This window comes from Chiloscyllium plagiosum, chromosome 27 (genome assembly GCF_004010195.1).
Source record: "Chiloscyllium plagiosum isolate BGI_BamShark_2017 chromosome 27, ASM401019v2, whole genome shotgun sequence".
Classification (NCBI taxonomy): Eukaryota; Metazoa; Chordata; class Chondrichthyes; order Orectolobiformes; family Hemiscylliidae; genus Chiloscyllium; species Chiloscyllium plagiosum.
The window spans coordinates 17920205-17942404 of record NC_057736.1 but is presented as its reverse complement, the minus strand read 5'-3'; the positions used below and the strand labels follow the sequence as shown (position 1 = coordinate 17942404).

General features: G+C 42.4%; 1 protein-coding gene across 3 annotated transcripts in view; it reads right to left on the bottom strand.

Annotated features, from left to right (window-relative positions):
- Nucleotides 1-456: 456 nt before the first annotated feature.
- Nucleotides 457-22200, bottom strand: part of fam110d (family with sequence similarity 110 member D) — a 69520-nt gene continuing 47776 nt past the window's right edge. For 2 of the 3 annotated variants that reach the window (XM_043717558.1, XM_043717557.1), the window contains exon 2: nt 457-2112. In XM_043717558.1, the coding sequence (XP_043573493.1) occupies nt 706-1824 (1119 nt within the window). In that variant the 5' untranslated portion in view covers nt 1825-2112 and the 3' untranslated portion in view covers nt 457-705. Of the gene's footprint in view, nt 2113-12153; nt 12228-22200 lie in introns of all 3 variants that reach the window. The other variant, XM_043717559.1, reaches the window with a different exon arrangement.

The window sequence follows — 22200 nt, the reverse complement described above, 5'->3', positions numbered from 1 at the left end:
TGTCATAAATGTCAACTTTTGGATGAGCCATTAAATCGAGGCTCTGTCCAAAGCCATTGTCTCTCCAACTGAATGAAGATCCCATGGCACCATTTTGAAGGGCAGGTATCTTTTTTCCAGTGTCTGACCAACATTTATCTTTCGAACACTAAAAACAGATTGTCATAATCACATTGACGTTTATGAGTGCTTGCTGCTTCAAATTGTCTCGTCACAACTCTCATTTAGAACAGCAAATAGTTACAAATACTCAATTAGCTGTCAGGCACTTCAGGTTATCCCATGGAGATCTTTCTTTCTTACCTGTGAGACGTTAGATCTGGGTATATGTGCTGTCAACATTAGTGTGTGAAGACAGACCAGCATTATGTCCATGACCTCTGAGTATAAATACTCCGCTAAAGGAAAGCACACCCCCAGCTCCCCCCAACCTACCCCACCTCCCCCAACCCCCAGTCCTCTTCAAGGCAATAAAATGTTGCATTCATCATCCCTTTTTCATTTATTTACTTCAACTGAAACTTTCAGACCAAAGCTGAACATCAGTTTTTGGAGTTAAATTAAGAAAATAAAACTTTTTAAATATGTTCCATATGGTTGAGCTAAAGACAGAATCTAGTTCAGTTCCCCAAGATATTAATGATTAAGACAAAATGTACTTCAGTGAAAATATTCTCTTTGCATTTTGGGGGAAGTTCTAAACCTCTACACTGTTGACTCCCTTGGTCCTTCTTTGGCCTTTTTGCAACTGTACAACCACTTGATGATCCGTGCATTTCGTTCAATGACGGATATCCCCAAAGAGACCTGCTCGTGAACTTCTTCCTCACAAAGGCCTTCACCATCTCTGCTTCCATGAGAGAATTCACTGCCATCACTCTCAGTCATGCTGACATTCTGAATTCTGGGTGATATTGAGTCTGAAGGAGCAGGAGAGAGGTTGGACAGCCCAAGATACTCTGCCACGTCTGGGTCAAGCCCACAGTAATTAAAAAACCTTTCTTCTTCCGACAAAGCAACAGAGTTACGCAGCAAGTGGTCCAGGTTTGGATGTTGCAAAGTCCCGCTTCTCAAGGCTGTTTGGCTATTCGCTTCAGAAAGGTTACTTGGCAGGTTGAGAGTTCTGGTTAAGCAAAGGTTTGGAGAAACTGAGTCAGGAATTTCCTTGTTAGTAAAGTGTTTGGTACAAAGATTTTCAACCTCTCTTGCTTCACAGTCATTGAGATGACTAATGCGTGACATTACAGGGGAATTGCCTTCAGAGAAAGACCTACTGCCCTCCTTCAGGATGATCTTTGGCAATTCGAGGGAGCTCACCTGTTTGTCCCTGGTGGACCCCTGAAAAAGGCGTCGGATGAAGTTATAGCCTCTGGAGTTCTCGCTGCTGCCTGTCTTGCAGTCACGTTTTTGCCGGTAAATGATTAAGGAGTCTGGCCTCATGACTCTCTTGGAGGTGGTCCTCCTCGTGACCTCTGGATTGTGGGATGGTTTGTCCACAAAAACATTCCTGATGTTGTTGAGTTGTTCCAAATTGGCATTCTCTTTTCTGGCATCAAAATCATGGCACAGACTTCTTGCCTCATCTGATCTGACCCAATTTTGAGCAGAAGGCTGTGGCGTTACAGAAGGGCTGACAATTGTCTCTTGCTTGGCGTTCATCACTCTCTGGCTCTTGACATACTTAGGCTTGTCTGCTTCAAGTCTCTCAACAGCACTCGGTGCCCGGCCCCTGTTCCCACTTTCCATTTGCCTGCGTAGATACTCAGGGCCTTTGTTTAGCAGCCTGAGAGGGGAGGGGGAGCTAACTGGAGTGACTGGCTTCATTCTCCACACTTCACTTGTGGTTTAGGACAATGAGACAAGTCCAGAGCTCAATCCAGCAGCAACTTTCAAATCAACTTTCCCATATCCGAACCAGTGAAATCAGGTCACCTGAGACTTTAGCGTTGTTTAGTTTTGATAGGGCTTAGGAACACAGACTCCTCAATGATTTCTTCATTGCGGAAAATCAGCAAGAGACAGGAGAAAAGGCTTTCAGAGTGCATCCATTAATGCACTCTACTCTCAACTGGAATGCTTCACTGAACTTTCCTCTCAGCTTCACGCATCCTCCTGAAAAATAAATCAAAGTTTGCCGTGCATCAGTTCAAAGCCTCTGGACTCGATGCTAAAAAGCTATTTTGTCTTTCGGTGCTGACAGATCCAATGCACCAGCAATTCCAGAACTGAGCTGACACAGAGGGTCAGCTGGCTTAGCTTAAGGCAGCCAATACTCACAATGCACCAGGGAGAGACAGTCTCTGATCAAGACACACACTTACAGAACTCAGTGAGATGAATCCTGTGTGGCCAATGGAAATAATATGCATTTATATAGCACCTCTCACAATCTCAGGACATCACAATGTATTTCATTACCAGTAGCAAACATTTATTTAAAAAATGTTACAATTCTAATGTAGGGAAGTACAGCAGCCAATCAGTGTACCGCAAAATACCATAAAGTGATAATGACCTGTCCATTTCTCTTTAACTTGGTTGAGGAAGAAATATTGATGAGGACACTTTATTCAGCAACAAAGTTAAAAATCACACAACACCAGGTTATAGTCTGACAGATTTAATTGGAAGCACACTAGCTTTCGGAGCGTCGCTCCTTCATCAGGTGGTTGAGGAGCTCCTCAACTACCTGATGAAGGAGCGGCGCTCCAAAAGCTAGCGTGCTTCCAATTAAACCTGTTGGACCAAAACCTGGTGATTTTTAACTTTGTACACCCCAGTCCAACACCGGCATCTCCAAATCATTATTCAGGAATGATCACCTAATTCAATGTAATGGGATTTTTAAAAATGTCACCAAATGGGTTTAACACAGTTTAGCTTTCTAGCTGAAAGACAACATTTCCAACAATACAGCACCTCCCTCAGTAATGCACTGGGTTGGGGGAAGGGTGTCAGTCATATCTCTGGTATAGGACTGGAACCCAAAACCTTTGTATTCAGACACAAGAGTGCTATCACCTGAAAAACAACCAGCATTCCTTACCAAGCCCTGAGTAATGGAACTGAGTGAACACCAAGAACTTCAATACGGGGCAGGGACACATTTAATCAATTTGCCCTACAGTTGATTCTGATATAACATAATAGTTCCATTCTCATGTGATCTCTCGTTATAAGAAAATCGTGAATAGTCGCACCATTTAAACTAATGGGCCTGGAATCGCGTTATAGCCAATACAGGTGTCTGTCTCTCTTGGTGTTACATAGGTGTGAAGTGGCACTGTGTGACATTGATGATGACAATAGGCAAAATAAGGACTGCAGATGCTGGAAACCAGAGTGGTGCTGGAAAAGCACAGCAGGTCAGGCAGCATCCGAGGAGCAGGAAAATCAGCATTTCAGAAATAATCCTTCATCATGATGATGGCAATGTTAATGCACCAAATATCTAACATAGGTGTGAACCTCAAAGTTATCATGATATGCAAGTAACTGCTACTGCTGTTTGGCAGAATTCTAAAATAAAAGCAAGATTAGTGATCTGTATACAGAACAACCTTGATTATCTGAACAAGATTGTCGGGGAGTACTTAGTTTGGATAACTGATTGTTCAGATAATGGATAACGTTTTTACGGGACCTTGAGATCTTGTTCTGATAATCCGAAATTCAGATAATTGACGCTTGGATAACCAAGGCTGTTCTGTATATGGTAAGGCTTCCCTGTTCTCTCTCCATAAGATTACCTTCTGTTCTCTTCAAGAATCATGGTAAATTCTTTTTGAATGTTACTCCTGAATCCGACTCTATTGCCTTTGATGCAGGGAATTATCCACATCATAATATTCACTCTGTAAAATTAATGCTTCCTGAAGTTGTCTCCGATTCTTTTGCTAATTACTTTAAATCTGTGTTTAATTTTAATTTAGGTTTAATTTAAATTGTGTGCTCGGATCACTGATCCTCCAGCCCTACTGGAAACAGTTTCTCTTTGATTTTCTGTGTTAAAAGCCTTCATGGTTTTGAACAATTCCAACAAATCTCCCTTTAACCATCTCATTCAAAGGAGAGCAATCCAAAGTTCTCTCATCTCGCCACATGACTGAAATCCTTTATCTTTGTACCATTCTAAAAAAATCGCCTCTGTTCCTTTTCCAAGGTCTTGATGTCCTTTCTAAAGTGTGTTGTCCACAACTGAGTACAATTCTCCAACTGGGGCTTACCATTGATTTATAAAGACTTGGCAGGACTTCCTGGCTTTGGACTCTATGCTTCTATAAATCCAAGGGGACAATGTGCCTTTTCAGCAATTTAGTTCATCCATCCACCTTCCAGGATTTGTGTGCAGATGATGCCAAACCTGTGTTCCTGTTCAGTTTTAAGATTGTGCCATTTAGTATGTATTGCCTTTCCTCAGACATCCTCCAAAATACATATCTTCCTTAATTCTAATGGGATGGTGTAACAACAGCCATAAACTCCATTATATTGTCAGTTGTTGCTCTTATGAATGTTGGAATTTTACAATGAAGACTAAGACAGTTTTAATAGAGACTGTCACTGCATCTGTGGATGTTAGTAAAACTATATCACCCTTCAATCATTTCCTGCTTATTTTCTGTCCAAACTGAGGGAAATGCTAGGAATTGATAGCACTATGTGCACTGTTAAAAGACACCACAATTTTAGATCAAAGTAAACCTAAGTGTTCCCTCAGTTTCCAAATCTCCCCACTCACCACCCCATCTCATATCCAACTCTCCAACTCAGTTTCACTCTCTTGACATGTCCTATCTGTCCATCTTCCTTCTCACCTATTTGCTCCATACTTCTCACTGACCTATCACCATCACACTTTCCTCATTCCTGAAGAAGGGCTTATGCCCGAAACGTCGATTCTCCTGTTCCTTGGATGCTGCCTGACCTGCTGCGCTTTTCCAGCAACACATTTTCAGCTATCACCATCACATCCTATCTTTGCTATCCCACCTACCTTTCCCTTTGCCCCAACTCCCCTCCCTCTGTTTATTTCTCAGCCCCTTTCCCCCTCCCCAGATCTGAAACATCAACTCTTGCTTCTCAGATGCTGCCTGACCTGCTGTGCTTTTTCCAGCACCACACTTTATCAACTCTAAGAGACTAACACTCAATAAAATAAATTCATAAACCAAGCTCATCCAAAATTCAGACGCTGTCCTAATCTCCATCAATTCCATTTATTCTATTACCCTCTTTGCTTGGTGACCTATGTCTGGGAATGCTTTGCTTTGAAAATTCTCATCCTTGTTTGCAAATCTCTTTCAGAATCTCATCTCCTTCTAACTTTGTAACCTCATCCAGTCCTGCAATCCCACTGCAGTGCCACACTCAAGTGTCACTGAGCTCTGTATCAAATTCCCTTCCTGTGTCACATCTATTTAGCTTTCATGTGTTTCCAGGAAGTGCTTTGTTGTGCCTTTGGCTTGATATTTAAACTTGTACATCTCCTGTTCAGCATCTCCCATTTCTCTCTCAAAAAATAGAAATCTGTTTAGAATCTTTTTTAAAACAACACACCACAATGAAGCAGTTTAGAGAGCAAAACTAAACCACAGGCTTTTAGCCCACAATCACTTCCAAATCTATCCCAAACCCCAACACCAGTGCTATGTTTGTATTTTTTCCTGCTTTTTATAGTGACTGACATACTACAGCCTCAGCCTAACGTTTTCTTACTCCACCCTTCATGTGGGAAAAGGATAGATGGAAAATGAGAACAAAAATCAAAGTAGAGGATGAATTTAATTAGAATCAAGTAAAGCATTGCCTTACTTGTAATTGCGCAGTATAAACAGAACAGAAGCAGCTGATTCGGCCCAATGAGTCTTTGCCTCATAACAGCCTCCTCCCATAGTGTTTCATGTTGAACAGTGAGGTTTATGGACGAGGTGTTCAAAATCAAAAGACACTGATAAAGCAAAATTGGATAAATTGTTTCCACTGATAGAAAGGTCAGTAAAGAGAGGATATAGGATTCAGGTAATTGGGAAATTAACCTGTAGCAAGTTCACTGATTTTCATTTTTGAATTACATTGGTTAATGTGGACTTGAGCATAATTTCAAAAAAGGAGAGTAAGATCAACATCAATGGCAAAGCAAAATTTCAGTGCTGTGGGGAAAGAGCACAAGTGTGGGACAGTTTACAGAACTCTAATCAACCAACAAAGTGTGATAGGCCAAGTTGTGCAGTTTAGGTGAATTGGCTATGCTAAATTGTCCCTAATGTCCAGGGATTGCTGGCTAGGTGGATTAGCAGTGGGAAATGCTGGGTTACAATGCTGGGATAGGGAGTCAGGTCTGGGTGGGATGTTCGACAAAGTGTTAGTGTGGATTCAGTGGGCTGAATGGCCTGCTTCCACACTGTAAAGATTCCATGACTCAATGATTCTATTCTAAGTGGCCCCCTTCTGTGCTGTCTCATTTTATGATTCTGGAACACTTGCTCTTTTGTTCAGCCAAGCAGTGCTGAGGAAAAGGCAGGCAAGGACAGCTCAGATCAACATCTTCGAGTTCATAGTGTCAGGGCTGATTCTCTGACAGAGCTTTCCAGTGGAGTGTCAGTCTACACAATGGGCTCAAAGCCCCAGGAAAGGCTTCAACAGATAACTTTCTGACTGACAGATGAGAGGGCTGACAACAAAGTCAGTGCTCTGACAGAATTGTCCAAAGATTTTCAGGACTACCTGGCTTAATTTCAGATCAATTTCTCACCTTCAGAATATTTCAGATCAACTTCTCACCTTCAGAATATTGAACTTATAGTATTTTGAGGATGCAGACAAAAATCCAGGTCGATTTGGTAGGAAAGCATCTGTGATATCCCTTTGTTGGAGGTGCCATTTTTTGGATTGCACATTAAAAACAGTTCCTGTCCATCCTTAGCTGGACATAGAAGGAGCTCACATGCAATATTTCAAAAAAGAGCAAAGGCACCCTGGGTCACCACTTATTCCTTAACTAGCTAAACCAGACCTCCTAATCCTCATCACATTATTTCTCATGGTATCTTGCTGTGTGCAAGTTGTTTGCTTACATGACATTGCAAAGGTATCTCAAAAAGTACTCCCTTTGGAACATCCTGAGGTCATGAAAAATGCTATACGAATGCAAATTCCTTCTGCTTTGCTCCTCCTATGGGTAATCCCCAGATGAAAAACAAGCAAGTTTCTCTTTGATCTGAACACACAACTGAACTCTTTCATGTTTGCAGCAAGAAAATCCTGCCAGTCAGGCGTTCATTTGTGCTGGAGGAGTGGGGGAGGGGTGGAGGGGAATGAAAAAGGAGACTGAATCATTTCTCTTCATCAATATGTAATATTTTTTAAAAATATGAAGCACTCAAAAGTGTTTCTTAAAACAGAGTCGTTTGTTTAGAAAGGCATGAACTCTTAACATCAGCACACACACTACACAGCCAGCCCATTTCACATGACTTTCTATAAAGGCAAGAAGGCAGCTGAGTACCACCTTCTCAGGGTAACAAGAGCGAGATAATGAATGCCAGCCTTGTCAGTGATTGCTCACATCCCAAGAACAAATAAAGGTCACAGCTGTACATACCATGATACCACTAACGTGGTGCCATTATTTAAGAAAGGTGGTAAGGAAAATTCAGTGAACTATAGACCAGTGAACCTGGCATTTGTGGTGGGCAAGTTGTTGGAGGCAATCCTGAGGGACAGGATTTATATGTACAGAAGTCCCCCTGTACGCGCGCGGGATACATTCTGAGACCTAGCACGGAAGTCTGAAACTGTGGATAGGTGTGAACCAATTCATTTAAATGTGAAACATATCTTCCCAGCAGCATCCTTGTCCCTGGATCTAAAACGTTCCCTATAATATGTTCGGGCCACGGTAAACCACGAGTAACTGAAACCGTGGTAACTGGACCCGTGGATACGGGTTTCGCTCTCTATTTGGAAACGTATATTTGGATTGAGCATAGTCAACATGACTTTGTGCAGGGGAAATCATGTCTCACTAACTTGATTGAGTTTTGTGAAGAAGTAATATAGAGGATTGATGAGGGTAGAGCAGTGAAATTGATCCATAGAGACTTCAGTAAGACATTCACCAAGGTTCTTCATGGGAGACTGGTTAACAAAGTTAGATTACCTGGAATAGACAGAGAACTAGCTATTGGGTACAGAACAGGCTCGAAGGTAGGAGTCAGAGGGTAGTGGTGGGAGGGTTGCTTTTCAGACTGGAGACCCGTGATGAGTAGTGTGCCACAAGCATTGGTGCTAGGTCCACTGCTTTTCGACATTTATTTAAAGATTTGGATGTGAACAAAGGAAGTATAGAGTCATAGTGTCATAGAGAAATACAGCACAGAAACAGGCCTTTTGGTCCAACTTGTCCATGCTGACTAGATATCCTAACCTAATCTCGTCCCATTTTCCAGCACTTGGTCCATATCCCTCTAAACCCTCCCTATTCATATATCCATCCAGATACCTTTTAAATAGTGCAATTCTATTAGCCTTCACCACTTTCTCTTGCAGCTCATTCCATACATGCACCACCCTCTGTGTGAAAAAGTTGGCTCTTAAGTCCCTTTTATATCTTTCCCCTCTCACCCTGAACCTATCCCCTTGAGTTCTGGAGTCCCCCATCCCAGGGAAAAGACCTTGTCTATTTATCCTATCCATGCCCCCCATAATTTTATAAACTTCTATAAGGTCATCCCTCAGTCTCCGACACTCCAGGGAAAACGATTAGTAAGTTTGCAGATGGCACCAAAATTGGTGGTGTAATGGACAGTGAAGAACATTACCTCGGAGAACAACAGGACCTTGATCAAATGGGCCAAGGTGTGGTAAATGGATTTGAATTTAGATAAATGTGAGGTGCTGCATTTTGGAAAGGTAATCAGAGCAGGGCTTCTACACTTGATTGTCAGGTCCTGGAGAGTGTCGGTGAATAAAGAGACCTTGGAGTGCAGATTCATAGTTCCTTGAAAGTGGAATCACAGCTAGATAGGATAATGAAGTAGTCCTCACTTTCTCCTAATGAAGGCGGCGTTTGGTATGCTTGCCTTTATTGGTCAGTGCATTGAGTATAGGAGTTGAGAGGTCATGTTGTGGCTTTACAGGATAGTGGTTAGACCACAACTGTAATACTGCATGCAATTCTGCTATAGGAAGGATGCTGTGAAACTTGAAAGAGTTCACAAAAGAATTACAAGGATGTTTCTAAGGTTGGAGGGTTTGAGCTTTAGGGTTTGAGAGGCTGAATAGATTGGGATTATTTTCTCTGGAGCATTGGATGCTGAGGGATGACTTTATGGAGTTTTATAAAATCATGAGGGATATGGGTAGAATAGACAAAGGTGGAAATGTGTTGCTGGAAAAGCGCAGCAGGTCAGGCAGCATCCAGGGAACAGGAGAATCGACGTTTCGGGCATAAGCCCTTCTTCAGGAATGCCCGAAACGTCGATGGCAGGCTAAGATAAAAGGTGCTGCGCTTTTCCAACAACACATTTCCAGCTCTGATCTCCAGCATCTGCAGACCTCACTTTCTCCCTAAATAGACAAAGGCCTTTTCCCCGGGTTGGGAGGAGTCCAGAAGTAGAGGCATAGGTTTCAGGTGAGAGGGGAAAGGTTTAAAAGGGACCAAAGAGGCAACTTTTTCACACAGAGGGTGGTGCATTTCGCGAATGAGCTGCCAGAGGAAGTAGTGGAGGCTGGTATAGTTCCAACATTTAAAAGGCATCTGGTTTGGTATTTGAATAGGAAGGGTTTTCGGATATGGGCCAAATGGGACTAGATTAATTTAGGATATCTGGTCAGCATGGATGAGTTGGACCCAAGGGTCTGTTCAATGCTGTATAACTCTATGACTCTATACACTCTGAAATCCAAGGATTGTTGAGGAATTGCTGCTCTATTCAAAACAACTTACTTGACACTCAATGTAAGCGCTGTTTACACAGCTGCTGGATCAGACAGCGGGGAAAGCCTTGTTATAGACAGGCTGTGGATGAGTGAAGATTTCACCAGCAACAAATAGCTCATTAGTCTTTGAAATAGTGACCAATTATTGCTGACAAATACCTTCTGCTTGACAACAAATGTGCAATTGGCTCCCAAGCAGCTGAACAACTTAGGACTGTAGACCTCTGCTGTAAAAATCATTCAAGCCTGAATATTGCTAATTTATTTCAGAAATAAAGAGCAAAATTACTGGAAAACTCAGCAGGTCTGGCAGCATCTGTGGAAAGAAAGCAGAGTTAATGTTTCGGGTCCAGTGACCCTTCTTCAGAACTGAACGTAACTTGGAAAAGGTTGGCATATATGCTGAAGATGGGGTGTGGGGGGAGGGAGGAGGAGTAAATGATAGGTGGACGTGGAGCCCATAGAGAGAGAGGGAATGACAGATGGACAGACAGCTGTTCATTCATCATTCACTGTGCTCACTGATCTGCACTGGCACCGTGTCCAGCAACGCTGCAAATTTAAAAAATCTTGATTTTCAAATTCCTCCTTGACTTTTCTCTTCCTGTAACCTCCAACACCACATTGAGATCACTATATTCCTCTAAACCTGCTCTCTTAGTCCATCCTCATCACTCCAACATTGGCAACTGAGCCTTTAGCTGCCAAGACCCAATCTTGGGAATGGCATCCTAACCCTTTCTGTTCTCTACTTTACCGTCAGCTTCTCAGAGATCCTTCTGAAAACATACTTTTTTTGACCAAGCTTCTGGACAGTTGCCCTATCCTGTGTCATGTTATGTCTGGTAACTCAGGTGGCACGGTGGTTCAGTGATTAGCACTGCTGCCTCACAGCACCAGGGACCCGGGTTCGATTCCAGCCTCGGGCAAGTGTCTGTGTGGAGTTTGCACATTCTTCCTGTGTCTGCGTGGGTTTCCTTCAGGTGCTCCAGTTTCCTCCCACCGTCCAAGGATGTACAGGTTCGGTGAATTGGCCATGCTAAATTGTCCATAGTGTTAGGTGCATTAGTCAGGGGTAAATGTAGGGGAATGGGTCTGGGTGGGTTGCTCTTCGGAGGGTCGGTGTGGACTTGTTGGGCTGAATCACCTGTTTCCACACTGTAGGGAATCTAATCTAATCTAAAACTCCCTTGTGCAGCATTGTGGGATTATTTATCATATAACTATCCTGTTAGAACTGCATGTTGTGAACAAACAATGTACATGATTGAGATTTTCTGGTCCAAATGCTTTCCAACTAATTATCATTTCTTGAATATTTTAGGTGCTGGTTGTATTAGAAATAATAATTAGCTATCAATCAAGTCTGACCTTTTAACCTCAGCTTCATTGGCTGAAGGCCATAGACTTGTGTGAAGATTTTCAATCATCTTTTATAATAGACTTTAATCCACATTGCCAAATGGCCAGAGAATAATCAGACGTGGTGACCCTATGGGACCAAAGGACTCTAGAAGAAGCAGATTCATTGAGACCAGCTGTTTCATGCTCTTTAAAGCCCTTAATAAAGACAGTTTGAAATCAAACTTCAATTCAGTTCTTAGGTGTGTTTCAACTCCTGATTTATGATAGGCCCTCAAACTCCTTGACATAACTCCACAGAGGACGTTGTCCCGTCACCAAGTCACCTTTTATTTACATGTGGAGAGTCCTTGACACTCCCTCAGAGCCAGCTCTCAGTGTGAACAGGATGTCTGACACTCCTGTTTATATCTCTCAGTCAGGGCTCACTGATTGGACTGGGTTAACAGCCGCAATCAGGGAACTCATACTCTATGAGGTCCACCTGGCTGAGCTCATTACAATCACTACACTCTGATTCCATGAATTAAAGACTGCAATTTGTGAGCAAAACAGAGTGATTCACATGACCAATCTCAAAGGGGTAGGCTGAAATAGAATAGTAACTTAGGAAATATGGTTTCAGATAGAGTCGTTTAAAGTGGTAGAAAGACCATAAACAATTAACGCAGAGACAGGACCAAAACGAAATGGTAAGTTTTACAGTAAGTTTGGAGCATGAGCTGCATTTACCAGATGCGTCTCTTCAACTAATGGAACCATCACTAAGCTGTTGGATGGTTAATTACCATATTTATGACTCCAAAAGGTTACCAACTTGCCCTGAGGCATTGCAAGAAGTATCATTACCTGTTCTTTCACCTCCAATCCGACACTCACATGTTCTTTACTTGACATATTCATCTTCACAGAGACCTCCCTTCCTACAGCCAATCAGTAAATAAACACAATTTGTTTAAGCTAACAAGGTGATTTCCAATTGTTGGGCAAACAGTCTTTGTTTCACACCTCCAAAATGTTTATCATACATAAATCTTCCAAGTAAATGAAAATGCCTCAAATAATTTGATTGTAACAGGATTCCATTATGTCTCTTGTGGGTCTCTTTATCACTCCTCACTCCAGAGGGTATTGTGGTACAGCAGTAGTGTCTCTATCTCTAGGTTAGAAGCTCTGGGTTCAAGTCCCAACCATCATAGTGATGTGTCATTGCATGACTGAACAGTTTGATTAAAATAATAATCCCTCATGCCATTCACCTCACAATGAGTTACCAAACTTTCAGCCAATAAGTGTCAAAGCTTTAGAATTCCACCCTTAAACCTACTGCCTTTTTCTCTTTAAGACCCTCTTTACAACATGTCACTTTCACTAGCATTTAATCATCTGACCAAATTATGCAGCTTGGTGTCAAATTTCATTTAGAACGCTTTGGAATTTTTTAACGCTATTAACAGAAGCTACATAAATGCAAGTTGCTGCATTCTGAAGTTACAGACCAAATAATTTGCAGTCTATTTTCTCCTCTTCAAGTCTGTAGATAAGGGGTTGCTCCTCATCTCAGGTCAAGTTCAGAAGGATTGACAGGTTTCAGAATTACAATGATTGTCATAAGCCATCTCCAATCTTGTCCACACATGAAGCAAGAATAGGGCAACATTCCACATTCTCCCACCATTCCTAACACAACGTGATTTGAATTGTTACCATAGATTCAATCTGATGTTGTTCTGCCCTCATGGCTCCTGCCTACCATGTGGTATTGGTATTGGTATTGGTTGGCTATCTGCACTTGAGGAGGCTCTATTGTACTGGGCTACCCCTGCACCAAGTCTGCTGCAACTCTGTCTTCTCAAAGGTGACTATTGGCTGACTCTTGGGAATTCCAATAAACTTTCATTTATTCATTATTGCCAAGAATACTGATAATAGGTCTCTTCTTTAGTTCACCCACTCCTCTCTATTCAAAGTCTCAATGACATATGACTGTAGGTGTCAGAGCTACCTCATTATCATCAGCTTATTCATGCTCATTGTAAGATACACTGATTGTGATTAAACTAATGATACATGTTGAGATTACCGAACTGTACACAAATGTCAGCGATGGCTCTGTTAGTAACACTCCTCAGTGAATTTCAAAATTCCAGGTTCAAGGCTCACTCCAGGAGTTGAGCAGAATGATCTAAGTTAACACGTCAGTGCAGTACTGAGAGAGTGCTGCGTGCTCTGTCAGATGAAATGTTTAGCCGAGATGTCTTCCTTTCTCAGGTGTGCTGAAAAGATCCTGCAGCACAACTGTGAAGAAAATCTGGGAAGGTATCCTGCATTGTATTTATCTGATCTACATTGCAAAATGGATTGTGTGTTGATTCGTTGCATTACTGTTTGAGGGCGTTTGCTGTTTGCGAATTGGCTGCATTACATTCCAGGGCTTACTTCAAAAAGTCCTTCATTAGCTGTAAAGCATTCAGAGATACTCGCTGGCAATGAATAGCCAAAACTAAATTAATGTTTTTTCTTCAGACCAGTGAATGAACCCGAGAGATACTCGGTTTTCATGAGTTAGTCCAGCTCAGAGTGGTGCTATTATCTACAAGGCCACGTGGCCTTATTACTGTTACTGTGAAGTGAATATCTTGTGATGCAAGCTGTACTTTCCACTACAAATTTATAACCCAGGGCTGCATTTCAAGACAGCCCTGGGAGCAGCTCAAAAGAGAGAGAGAGAGGTGTGTCATGTCTGCTAACAGTCCACCCAGTTATCCTGGCCAGACTGACATGTTATTATATCAGAGCTTAATGTCAGGGCGAGAAAAGCTTGGTTAACCCTAACTCACAATCATTGGTTTACCACAGCATAATATATCCAAGAACACAGAAAGACTTACATTTATATAGTGCCATTCATAACCTCAGGACTTTCCCAAGATCTTTACAGGCAATTATGTACTTTTGAAGTGTTGTCAACATTGTAATTTGGGAAACACCACCAATTAATTTGTGCACAGTAAGATGCCACAAATAGCATTGTGTTAACAACTAGAACAATTTTTTTTTGTAAAATGTGATGCAGCTTATAGGATAATTAAGGAAACAATAGGAAAGAATTCCGTCACTTTCTTTAAAATAGGTCCTTACAAATATTTCACTTTAACTGGCAGTTTTCAGGGCCTCTTTAAACTATCATCTGAAAGATGGCACCTCTGACAGTGCAGATCTCCCTCAGTTTTAGCACTGAGAATGGAAGTTAAGGTTTTCTGCTCAAGACTCTAGAGTGAGTTGAAAACACATTGTTATGATCACTGATCAAACTCTCAAAATGTACTACATCTATTTTTACTTGTAATCCCAAATTTTGTTAAACTGAGAACTGTTATAGTTAAAAATGGCTGAGTCTGTATATTAACTGGCTGACTGGACAACAGACACAAGAAATGCCACACCTATGAATATGAAGGGAACTTCAAAAACAGCCTTCAAAGTGGGGGTAAAAGATAAATCAAAACAGACTGGACTGTGATCTCATGAGCAAAAAAAAGGGTTGGCGACTCCCGCTCATCAACAAGCTACATTTTACAGATTATATCCAAACTGCAGACACATTTCACATTTTCCCTTTGAAAAATACACATGATGACTGATTAAAAAGCCTGTTTCAGCTCTTGAGGAGAAGGCTATTGGGTCTGGTCATGTACCAGCTTGAATTCATGTGTTACATGCTGTGAAGGTCACAGTTGAAGAACTATCCCCTACTTACCCCTGCATTGCAGGTGTCATGTGCCTCACACTCCAAGTTTTAAGGAGTCAGTTCACTAGCAGCTACACAACAGGGAAACAGGAACAACAAAAGGACTATCTCTCTCAGTCCAAATACTGGAATTTGACCATGATGGAAAGGAACCAGAACTACAGAATCTTAACCAATCTGCAAATTAATGATCATGAAGCTGATTTGTTTAATTACCAACTTCAATGCCATTAGTAATCTCTGCTGCAATGGTCACAATGTTCAACTATCCTCCCCTCGCAAACAATTCAGAGATTGATCTGTATACTTTTTTTTAACTTTTATCTAGTTGAATTCAGAAATTAGATTCATCCAACCTGTGTATGTGTGTTGCATAGTATGTCTTCTTGCATGTAGTAATTAATAAATCACATTTTGTTAATTCAGGAAAATGTGATGAAATCAGCTCTTTTTTAACGCATAAGTTCACTTATTCTGGGAGAAAAATATCCACAAAGCAAATGATCCTTTCTAAATTAACCTAGTTGCAACAAACTGAGGGCTGGGTGAATAAAGAAGTGGAGCTGATTAAACTGTCCTCATCCAGGAGTTTAAAAATCTGACATATCCCAATTGGAACCAAAAAGAATTGAGAATCTCATCTGGTCGCAACAACAGCATCTTACCTAACAAGGTTTGTCTGGAAGTTCCGTGTCAGGAGATCACAAGGAATATGATGTGATTGGAGTGTCATGACCATGGATTATGATCCATCCTGTATCACATGTGGTCATATTAATCTTTTAGTTCCAACAGTACATTTTTAAAGAGAGTTGATAAATAAATAACTTGGGATAAAAAAATCAGTCACTGCCTGGACGGATAGAGTCCAAAATATCACACCTGATGAAATGTCAAGGAAGCTTCAAAGGAATGGACTTTAAAGGCAAGAAAGGTACTACAAAATGAACTGTAACCTGCTGCTGGGAGTTCTCTCAGACTGTGAACATGTTAGAAAGAAAAGATAACAATCTGGGCAAGAGATATGTTTTGTGTCTTTTCTCCTTTCAAGAATATACACGAATCACAGTTCAAAGCTTGTTTGACTTTGGTCTGTACGTGCCATTGTGCTGTTTTGTGTGTGCCATTGTGCTGGTGAGATTAAGTGTTCTTGCGTATTAGCCTGGGTTTTAGTACTAGTGCACTGTAAAGGTTACAGTTGAAGAATAACCCGCTCATCACCTCTGAACTGCAGGTAAAGTACTCTCTTAGTCTGAGTGCAGGAAACCAGTTGGCCAACAAACCAGTCAAAGGAGACAGGGCAAAATAATTTGAATTAGCTTGTAAAGCCAAGAATCTCTAAATTGATTGCTCAACTATCAATGTTCTACAATCTACTCTTCACCAAAAGACCCCAAGACTGAACTGCACATCTTTTAACTTTTTTTTGGACTTTTTCTCATTTGCAATGAATTTGTTGTATCATTAGTTACTAAATGTGAGAATAAATAATAAGCTCATGTTTTGTTAATTCAAGAAAACCAAGTTAAATTGCCCCCTTTTAAAACAAAGTCACTTGATCTGGGAGAAAAGTGTCCACAACAGAGGGATCCTTATTTTAATTTCACCTGGTTAAATTTGTTAAATTGGCATATTCCCATGGCAGCAGGAATCTGTCAGGCTTCATTCCCAAATAGTCTGCTGCCGTCTGCGGTCATTGTTTTTACCTGCTGCGGATCCTCTTGCGGGGGTGCCTGCCTTGGGGGGGGGTTTTCCTCCTCTCTCTGCGGGGGTTTCGGGGAGTTCCTCTCCCACTGCGGCTCCCGGGTCATTTCCTCCTCCCTGGCCTGTCGCCTTCGTTCCCTCCCCCACTCACCTGTTGTGCTCTGTGTTGCTTTCTCCCCCCCCCCTCCTCCTCTGGCTTGTCTCTCCACCCTTCAGGCTCTCTGCCTTTGTTCCTGGTGGGGGGCTTTTGCCCGAGGCGTCGGTTTTGCTGCTCCTCGGATGCTGCCTGGGCTGCTGTGCTCTTCCAGCACCACTAATCAGAATCTGGTTTCCAGCATCTGCAGTCATTGTTTTTACCTAAGTTCATCTGCCTTACCTACTATCCACATTAAAACAAATGCACCTCAGACCACCTGTCCCTTTGCGTTCATAATCTGCTCCCTGGCCACTCTTCCCCTTAGTCACGCTGACCTCATTATCTCGTTCCCTACAGGCTTTGGTTACTACCTCCTTACAATACACTAACCTCCTCATTTGATTCCCATCCCCCTGCCACATTAGTTTAAACCCTCCCACTGCCCGAATATATCAGTTCATTCACCTTCCCAGAGCACAATTCGACCGCTCCCACTCAGCTCCGCTGCTGAAATGGAAGAGTGTGACTCTTTTGCTGTTCAAGTCTGCATACCAGCAGCAACTACATTGGCTTACGCCCAGATCCTGAAGAAAATTTTCACAGTTTGGCCAATGCTTGGCTTTGTTTTTGGGTTTTGTTGTGGGCTGACCTAGAGTCCCTCTGTTCAGGATATGTCCTGAGTGAGGCTATGCAATTGCCTTCACTCAAATGTGGTGTCCCAAGTTCATTCAGACTGGCAAGAGTGTCCACTTCCATCGGAATACCCAGCAACCCATGTGCTCCACTTGTCGTATTTTCCAATGATCAAGCCAGTAGTAGTGCCTATTTGAAGTTCAGTTGGGCTTCAGCTAGTCAGCACTTTTGCACGGTTACGTTATTAATCCCAAATGGTGTCTCAGCATCTCATTAAGAGTTAAACCCCTGCCAGTCGTCTTAACCTAGTCAAAAATTCCAATACTGATTCCTCTGGTTCTTGAATTTCAAAGTAGAACCAATAGCATCTCAGAGTTAGAGGAAGCTTGTGGTCATAATATTCTTCAACTAAATCAGTCATCTCTTAAAAGGTTTTATTATCTAGTGCCTCAGGGAAAGTTAGGCTCCTGATAACTGAAAAAGCTGCGGGTCCACAAGCTTTCAGGAGAATTACTCATTGCTTTTCATCTGTTCCAATGTCATTTGCCTGGAAAAATAACACAATCTTTCCACATTTCAGCCCAGTCTTCAACAGCAGGGTCAAATGAGTCAAGCTTTCCAAATAACGACATGGCGCCAGAAATGCTTACCCCATCTGTTGCAAAAGAATTTCTTCATGAGCATGCTTTTCTCTCGTCGCCACTGAAATAATTCCACAGAGGCCAGTTTCCCATCATCAAGTCACCCTTTATTTACACATGGATGAATGCTTGACACTGATCCAGCTCCCGCCGAGCCAGCTCTCAGCATGAACAGGATATTTGACACTCCTGTTCTTTTTTTTTTAAGAAAAGAAACACTCAAGTGGCCAGTGACAAGCAGTGTCTTTCTTAGAGGGCAATGCTGTGTGATCAAACAGTGAAGGGGACAGCAGGGATTAAATAGAGTTGGAAGGGGAAATAATACACTCCACTCCCTGCGGTGCCCACCTCTCCCTGAACAGCTCAAGGGTGTTGATGGACACCACATGCTCCTCCTCTAGAGACACCTGGGCTCTAACGTAACCACGGAAGAGGGCCAGACAGTTGGCCCTAACGACCCCCTCCACGGCCCGCTACCTGGACCTGTTTATGGCCAGTTTGGCCAGGCCCAGGAGCAGACCCATGAGGAGGTCTTCAGACCTGCCCTCCCCCCTCCGTACCGGGTGCCCGAAGATCAGGAGCATGGGACTGAAGGGCAACCAAAAACAGAGAAGAAGGTTTTTTAGAAAATCAAAAAGGCAGTGCAAGTGCCCACACCCAATATATACATGGCCCACAGACTCCACAGCACCACAGAACAAGCAGCTGGGCTGCAAGACACTCATATTCTTATCTGTCAACCAGGGCTCCCTGATTGGAACAGATTAACAGGCCCAATCAGGGAACTCATATTTTATGTTGTCCACCTGGTTGACCTTGCTATAATCATTCCACATGCCCGACAAATTTACGAGAATTATTTGAGAAGGTAAGAAGCAGGATATAAAGAGGAAGCAGTGGATATAATATATTTTGGATTTCCAGAAGACAATTGATAAGGTATCACGTATTTAGCAAGTTAATAAAGTTAGAGCTCATTGTATTGGAGGTGGAATTTCATTGATTTGTATGCCTTAGTTTTAATCAAATGCTCTTTTTGACCATCTTTATTGACCATGGTGGGTTCATCTATCCCTTTCACCAGAATAAATTTTTGCTGAGAATTATGAAATATCTGCTTGGATGTCTGCTATCGTTGACTTTCCCTTTAGTTATTTTGAGAACTTTGAGGAGCTGGGATACAGGCTTTATCAGATCAAGATTGATGAAGTTGACGTGCTGGAAATTTTGGCAAACATGAAGATTGATAAATCTGCAGGGCCAGACCAGATTTATCCTAGGTTGCTCCGAGAAGTGAGGAAGGAGGTTGCTAAGCCACTGGCAAATATGTTTGCTTCCTCATTTTCCATGGGAGTCGTACCGGATGATTGGAAGCAGGTGAATGTTGTTCCTCTTTTCAAGAAGGGTAATGGGGAAATCCCTGGCAATTACAGACCAGTCAGCATGGCTTCGTGAGGTGCAGGTCATGCCTCACAAATATTTTTGAGTTCTTTGAGGAGGTGACAAGACAGGTTGACGAAGGTCGAGCAGTGGATGTGGAGTATGTGGACTTCAGCAAGGCATTTGATAAGGTTCCCCATGGTAGGCTCATTCATAAAGTCAGGAGGTATGGGATACAGGGAGATTTGGCTATCTGGATTCAGAATTGGTTGGCTGACAGAAGGCAGAGAGTGGTTGTAGATGGAAAGTATTCTGCCTGGAGGTCAGTGTTGAGTGGTGTCCTGCAGGGCTCTGTTCTTGGGCCTCTGCTCTTTGTAGTTTCTATAAATGACTTGGATGAGGAGTTTGAGGAGTGGGTTAGTAAATTTGCAGATGACACAAAGGTTGGAGGTGCCACTGATAGTATCGAGGGCTATTGCAGGCTGCAGTGTGACATAGACAGAATGCAGAGCTGGACTGAGAAATGGCAGATGGAGTTCAACCTGGATAAGTGCGAAGTGATGCATTTTGGAAGGTCGAACTCGAATGCTAAATATAGGATTAAAGACAGGTTTCTTGGCAGTGTGGAGGAACACTGGGATCTTGGTGTTCAAGTACTTAGATCCCTCAAAGTTGCCACCCAAGTAGATAGGGTTGTTAAGAAAGCATATGATGTTTTGGCTTTCATTAACCAGCGGGATCGAGCTTAAGAGCCGCAAGGTTGTGGTACAGCTCTACAAGACCCTGGTGAGACCACACTTGGAATATTGTGTCCAGTTCTAGTCGCCCTACAATAGGAAAGATACAGAGGATTTGGAGAGGGTGCACAGAAGGTTTACCACGATGCTGCTTGTCTTATGAGAGAGGTTGACTAAGCTCAGACTTTTCTGTCTGGAGAGAAGGAGGAAGAGAGGTGACCTGATCGAGGTATACAAGGTAATTAGAGGCACGGATAGAGTCAATAGCCAGAGACTTTTCCCCAGGGCAGGATTGACTGGCACGAGGGGTCATAGTTTTAAGATATTAGGAGAAAGGTATAGAGGGGACGTCAGAGGTAGGTTCTTGATGCAGAGAGTTGTGAATGCATGGAATGCGTTGCCAGTGGTAGTGGAAGCAGAGTCATTAGGGACATTTAAGTGACTGCTGGACATGCACATGGACAGCAGTGAATTGAGGGGTGCTTGGTTAGGTTATTTTATTTTACAGTTAGGATTAATCCTCGGCACAACGTCAGGGCTGAAGGGCCTGTTCTGTGCTGTACTTTTCTATATCTAGAGAAAACTGATGAAATCCAGTTTAGTGTCCAATCTGACCTGGATTTCCCTCCCTAAACTTTCACACCTCTCTATCTCTTCCTTCTACTTTCAGCCTGTTAAAACTTAGCATTTGGACTAAAGTTTTGGTCATCTCTTGTAACTCAGTGTCAAACTGTGCTGCATAGGGTCCAGCCCTTAAAGGATTGGCTGCCCTGGGGTTTATGGTTGTTGAAGGATAAACGTTTGATGAAATATTGGAAGTGACCTCCTTCAAAGTATGGTGTAACCAAAGCTTGTGAATCTAAGTTTCTCCCTCAATCAATATCACTAAAACAGATCACAGTGTCACAATGCTGTGCAACATTGTTGTGAATAAAATTGGCTGCCATGTTTCCTACAGTTGACACAATGACAACAATTCTAAAATGACCCTTCATTAACTTTGAGACAAGCTGAAATTAGGAAAGACACTTGAGAAACAAATTCTCTCTCTTCCCTTCGGTTCTCTCCTTTATTTAAAAAAAACACAATTTCTGCTGACTCCCTTTATCTCGATGTTTTTCTTTCTTTCACAGTTTCCCAAGTGTTTTTCTTTACTTCCACCTTGGTGACCAGTCTGGGAAGCAAAATAGCACTTGGGAATTACTCGAACAGGACGCTGCTGGAGAAACTTAGCAGGTCCGGCAGCATAGAGTCATAGAGATGTACAGCATGGAAATAGACCCTTTGGTCCATCCTGTCCATGCCGACCAGCTATCCCAACCCAATCTAGTCCCACCTGCCAGCACCCATATCCCTCCAAACCCTTCCTATTCATATACCCATCCAAATGCTTCTTAAATGTTGCAATTGTACCAGCCTCCACCACATCCTCTGGCAGCTCATTCCATACACATACCACCCTCTATGTGAAAAGGTTGCCCCTTAAGTCTCTTTTATATCTTTCCCCTCTCACCTTAAATCTATGCCCTCTAGTTCTGGACACCCCGACCCAGGGAAAAGACTTTGTCTATTTATCCTATCCATGCCCATCATAATTTTGTAAACCTCTATAAGGTCACCCCTCAGCCTCCGACACTCCAGGGAAAACAGCTCCAGCCTGTTCAGCCTCTACCTGTAGATCAAATCCTCCAACCCTGGCAACATCCTTGTAAATCTTTTCTGAACCCTTTCAAGTTTCACAACATCTTTCCGATAGGAAGGATACCAGAATTGCACGCAATATTCCAACAGTGGCCTAACCAGTGTCCTGTACAGTCACAACATGACCTCCCAACTCCTGTACTCAATACTCTGACCAAACGCCTTCTTCACTATCCTATCTAGCTGCAACTCCACTTTCAAGGAGCTATGAAC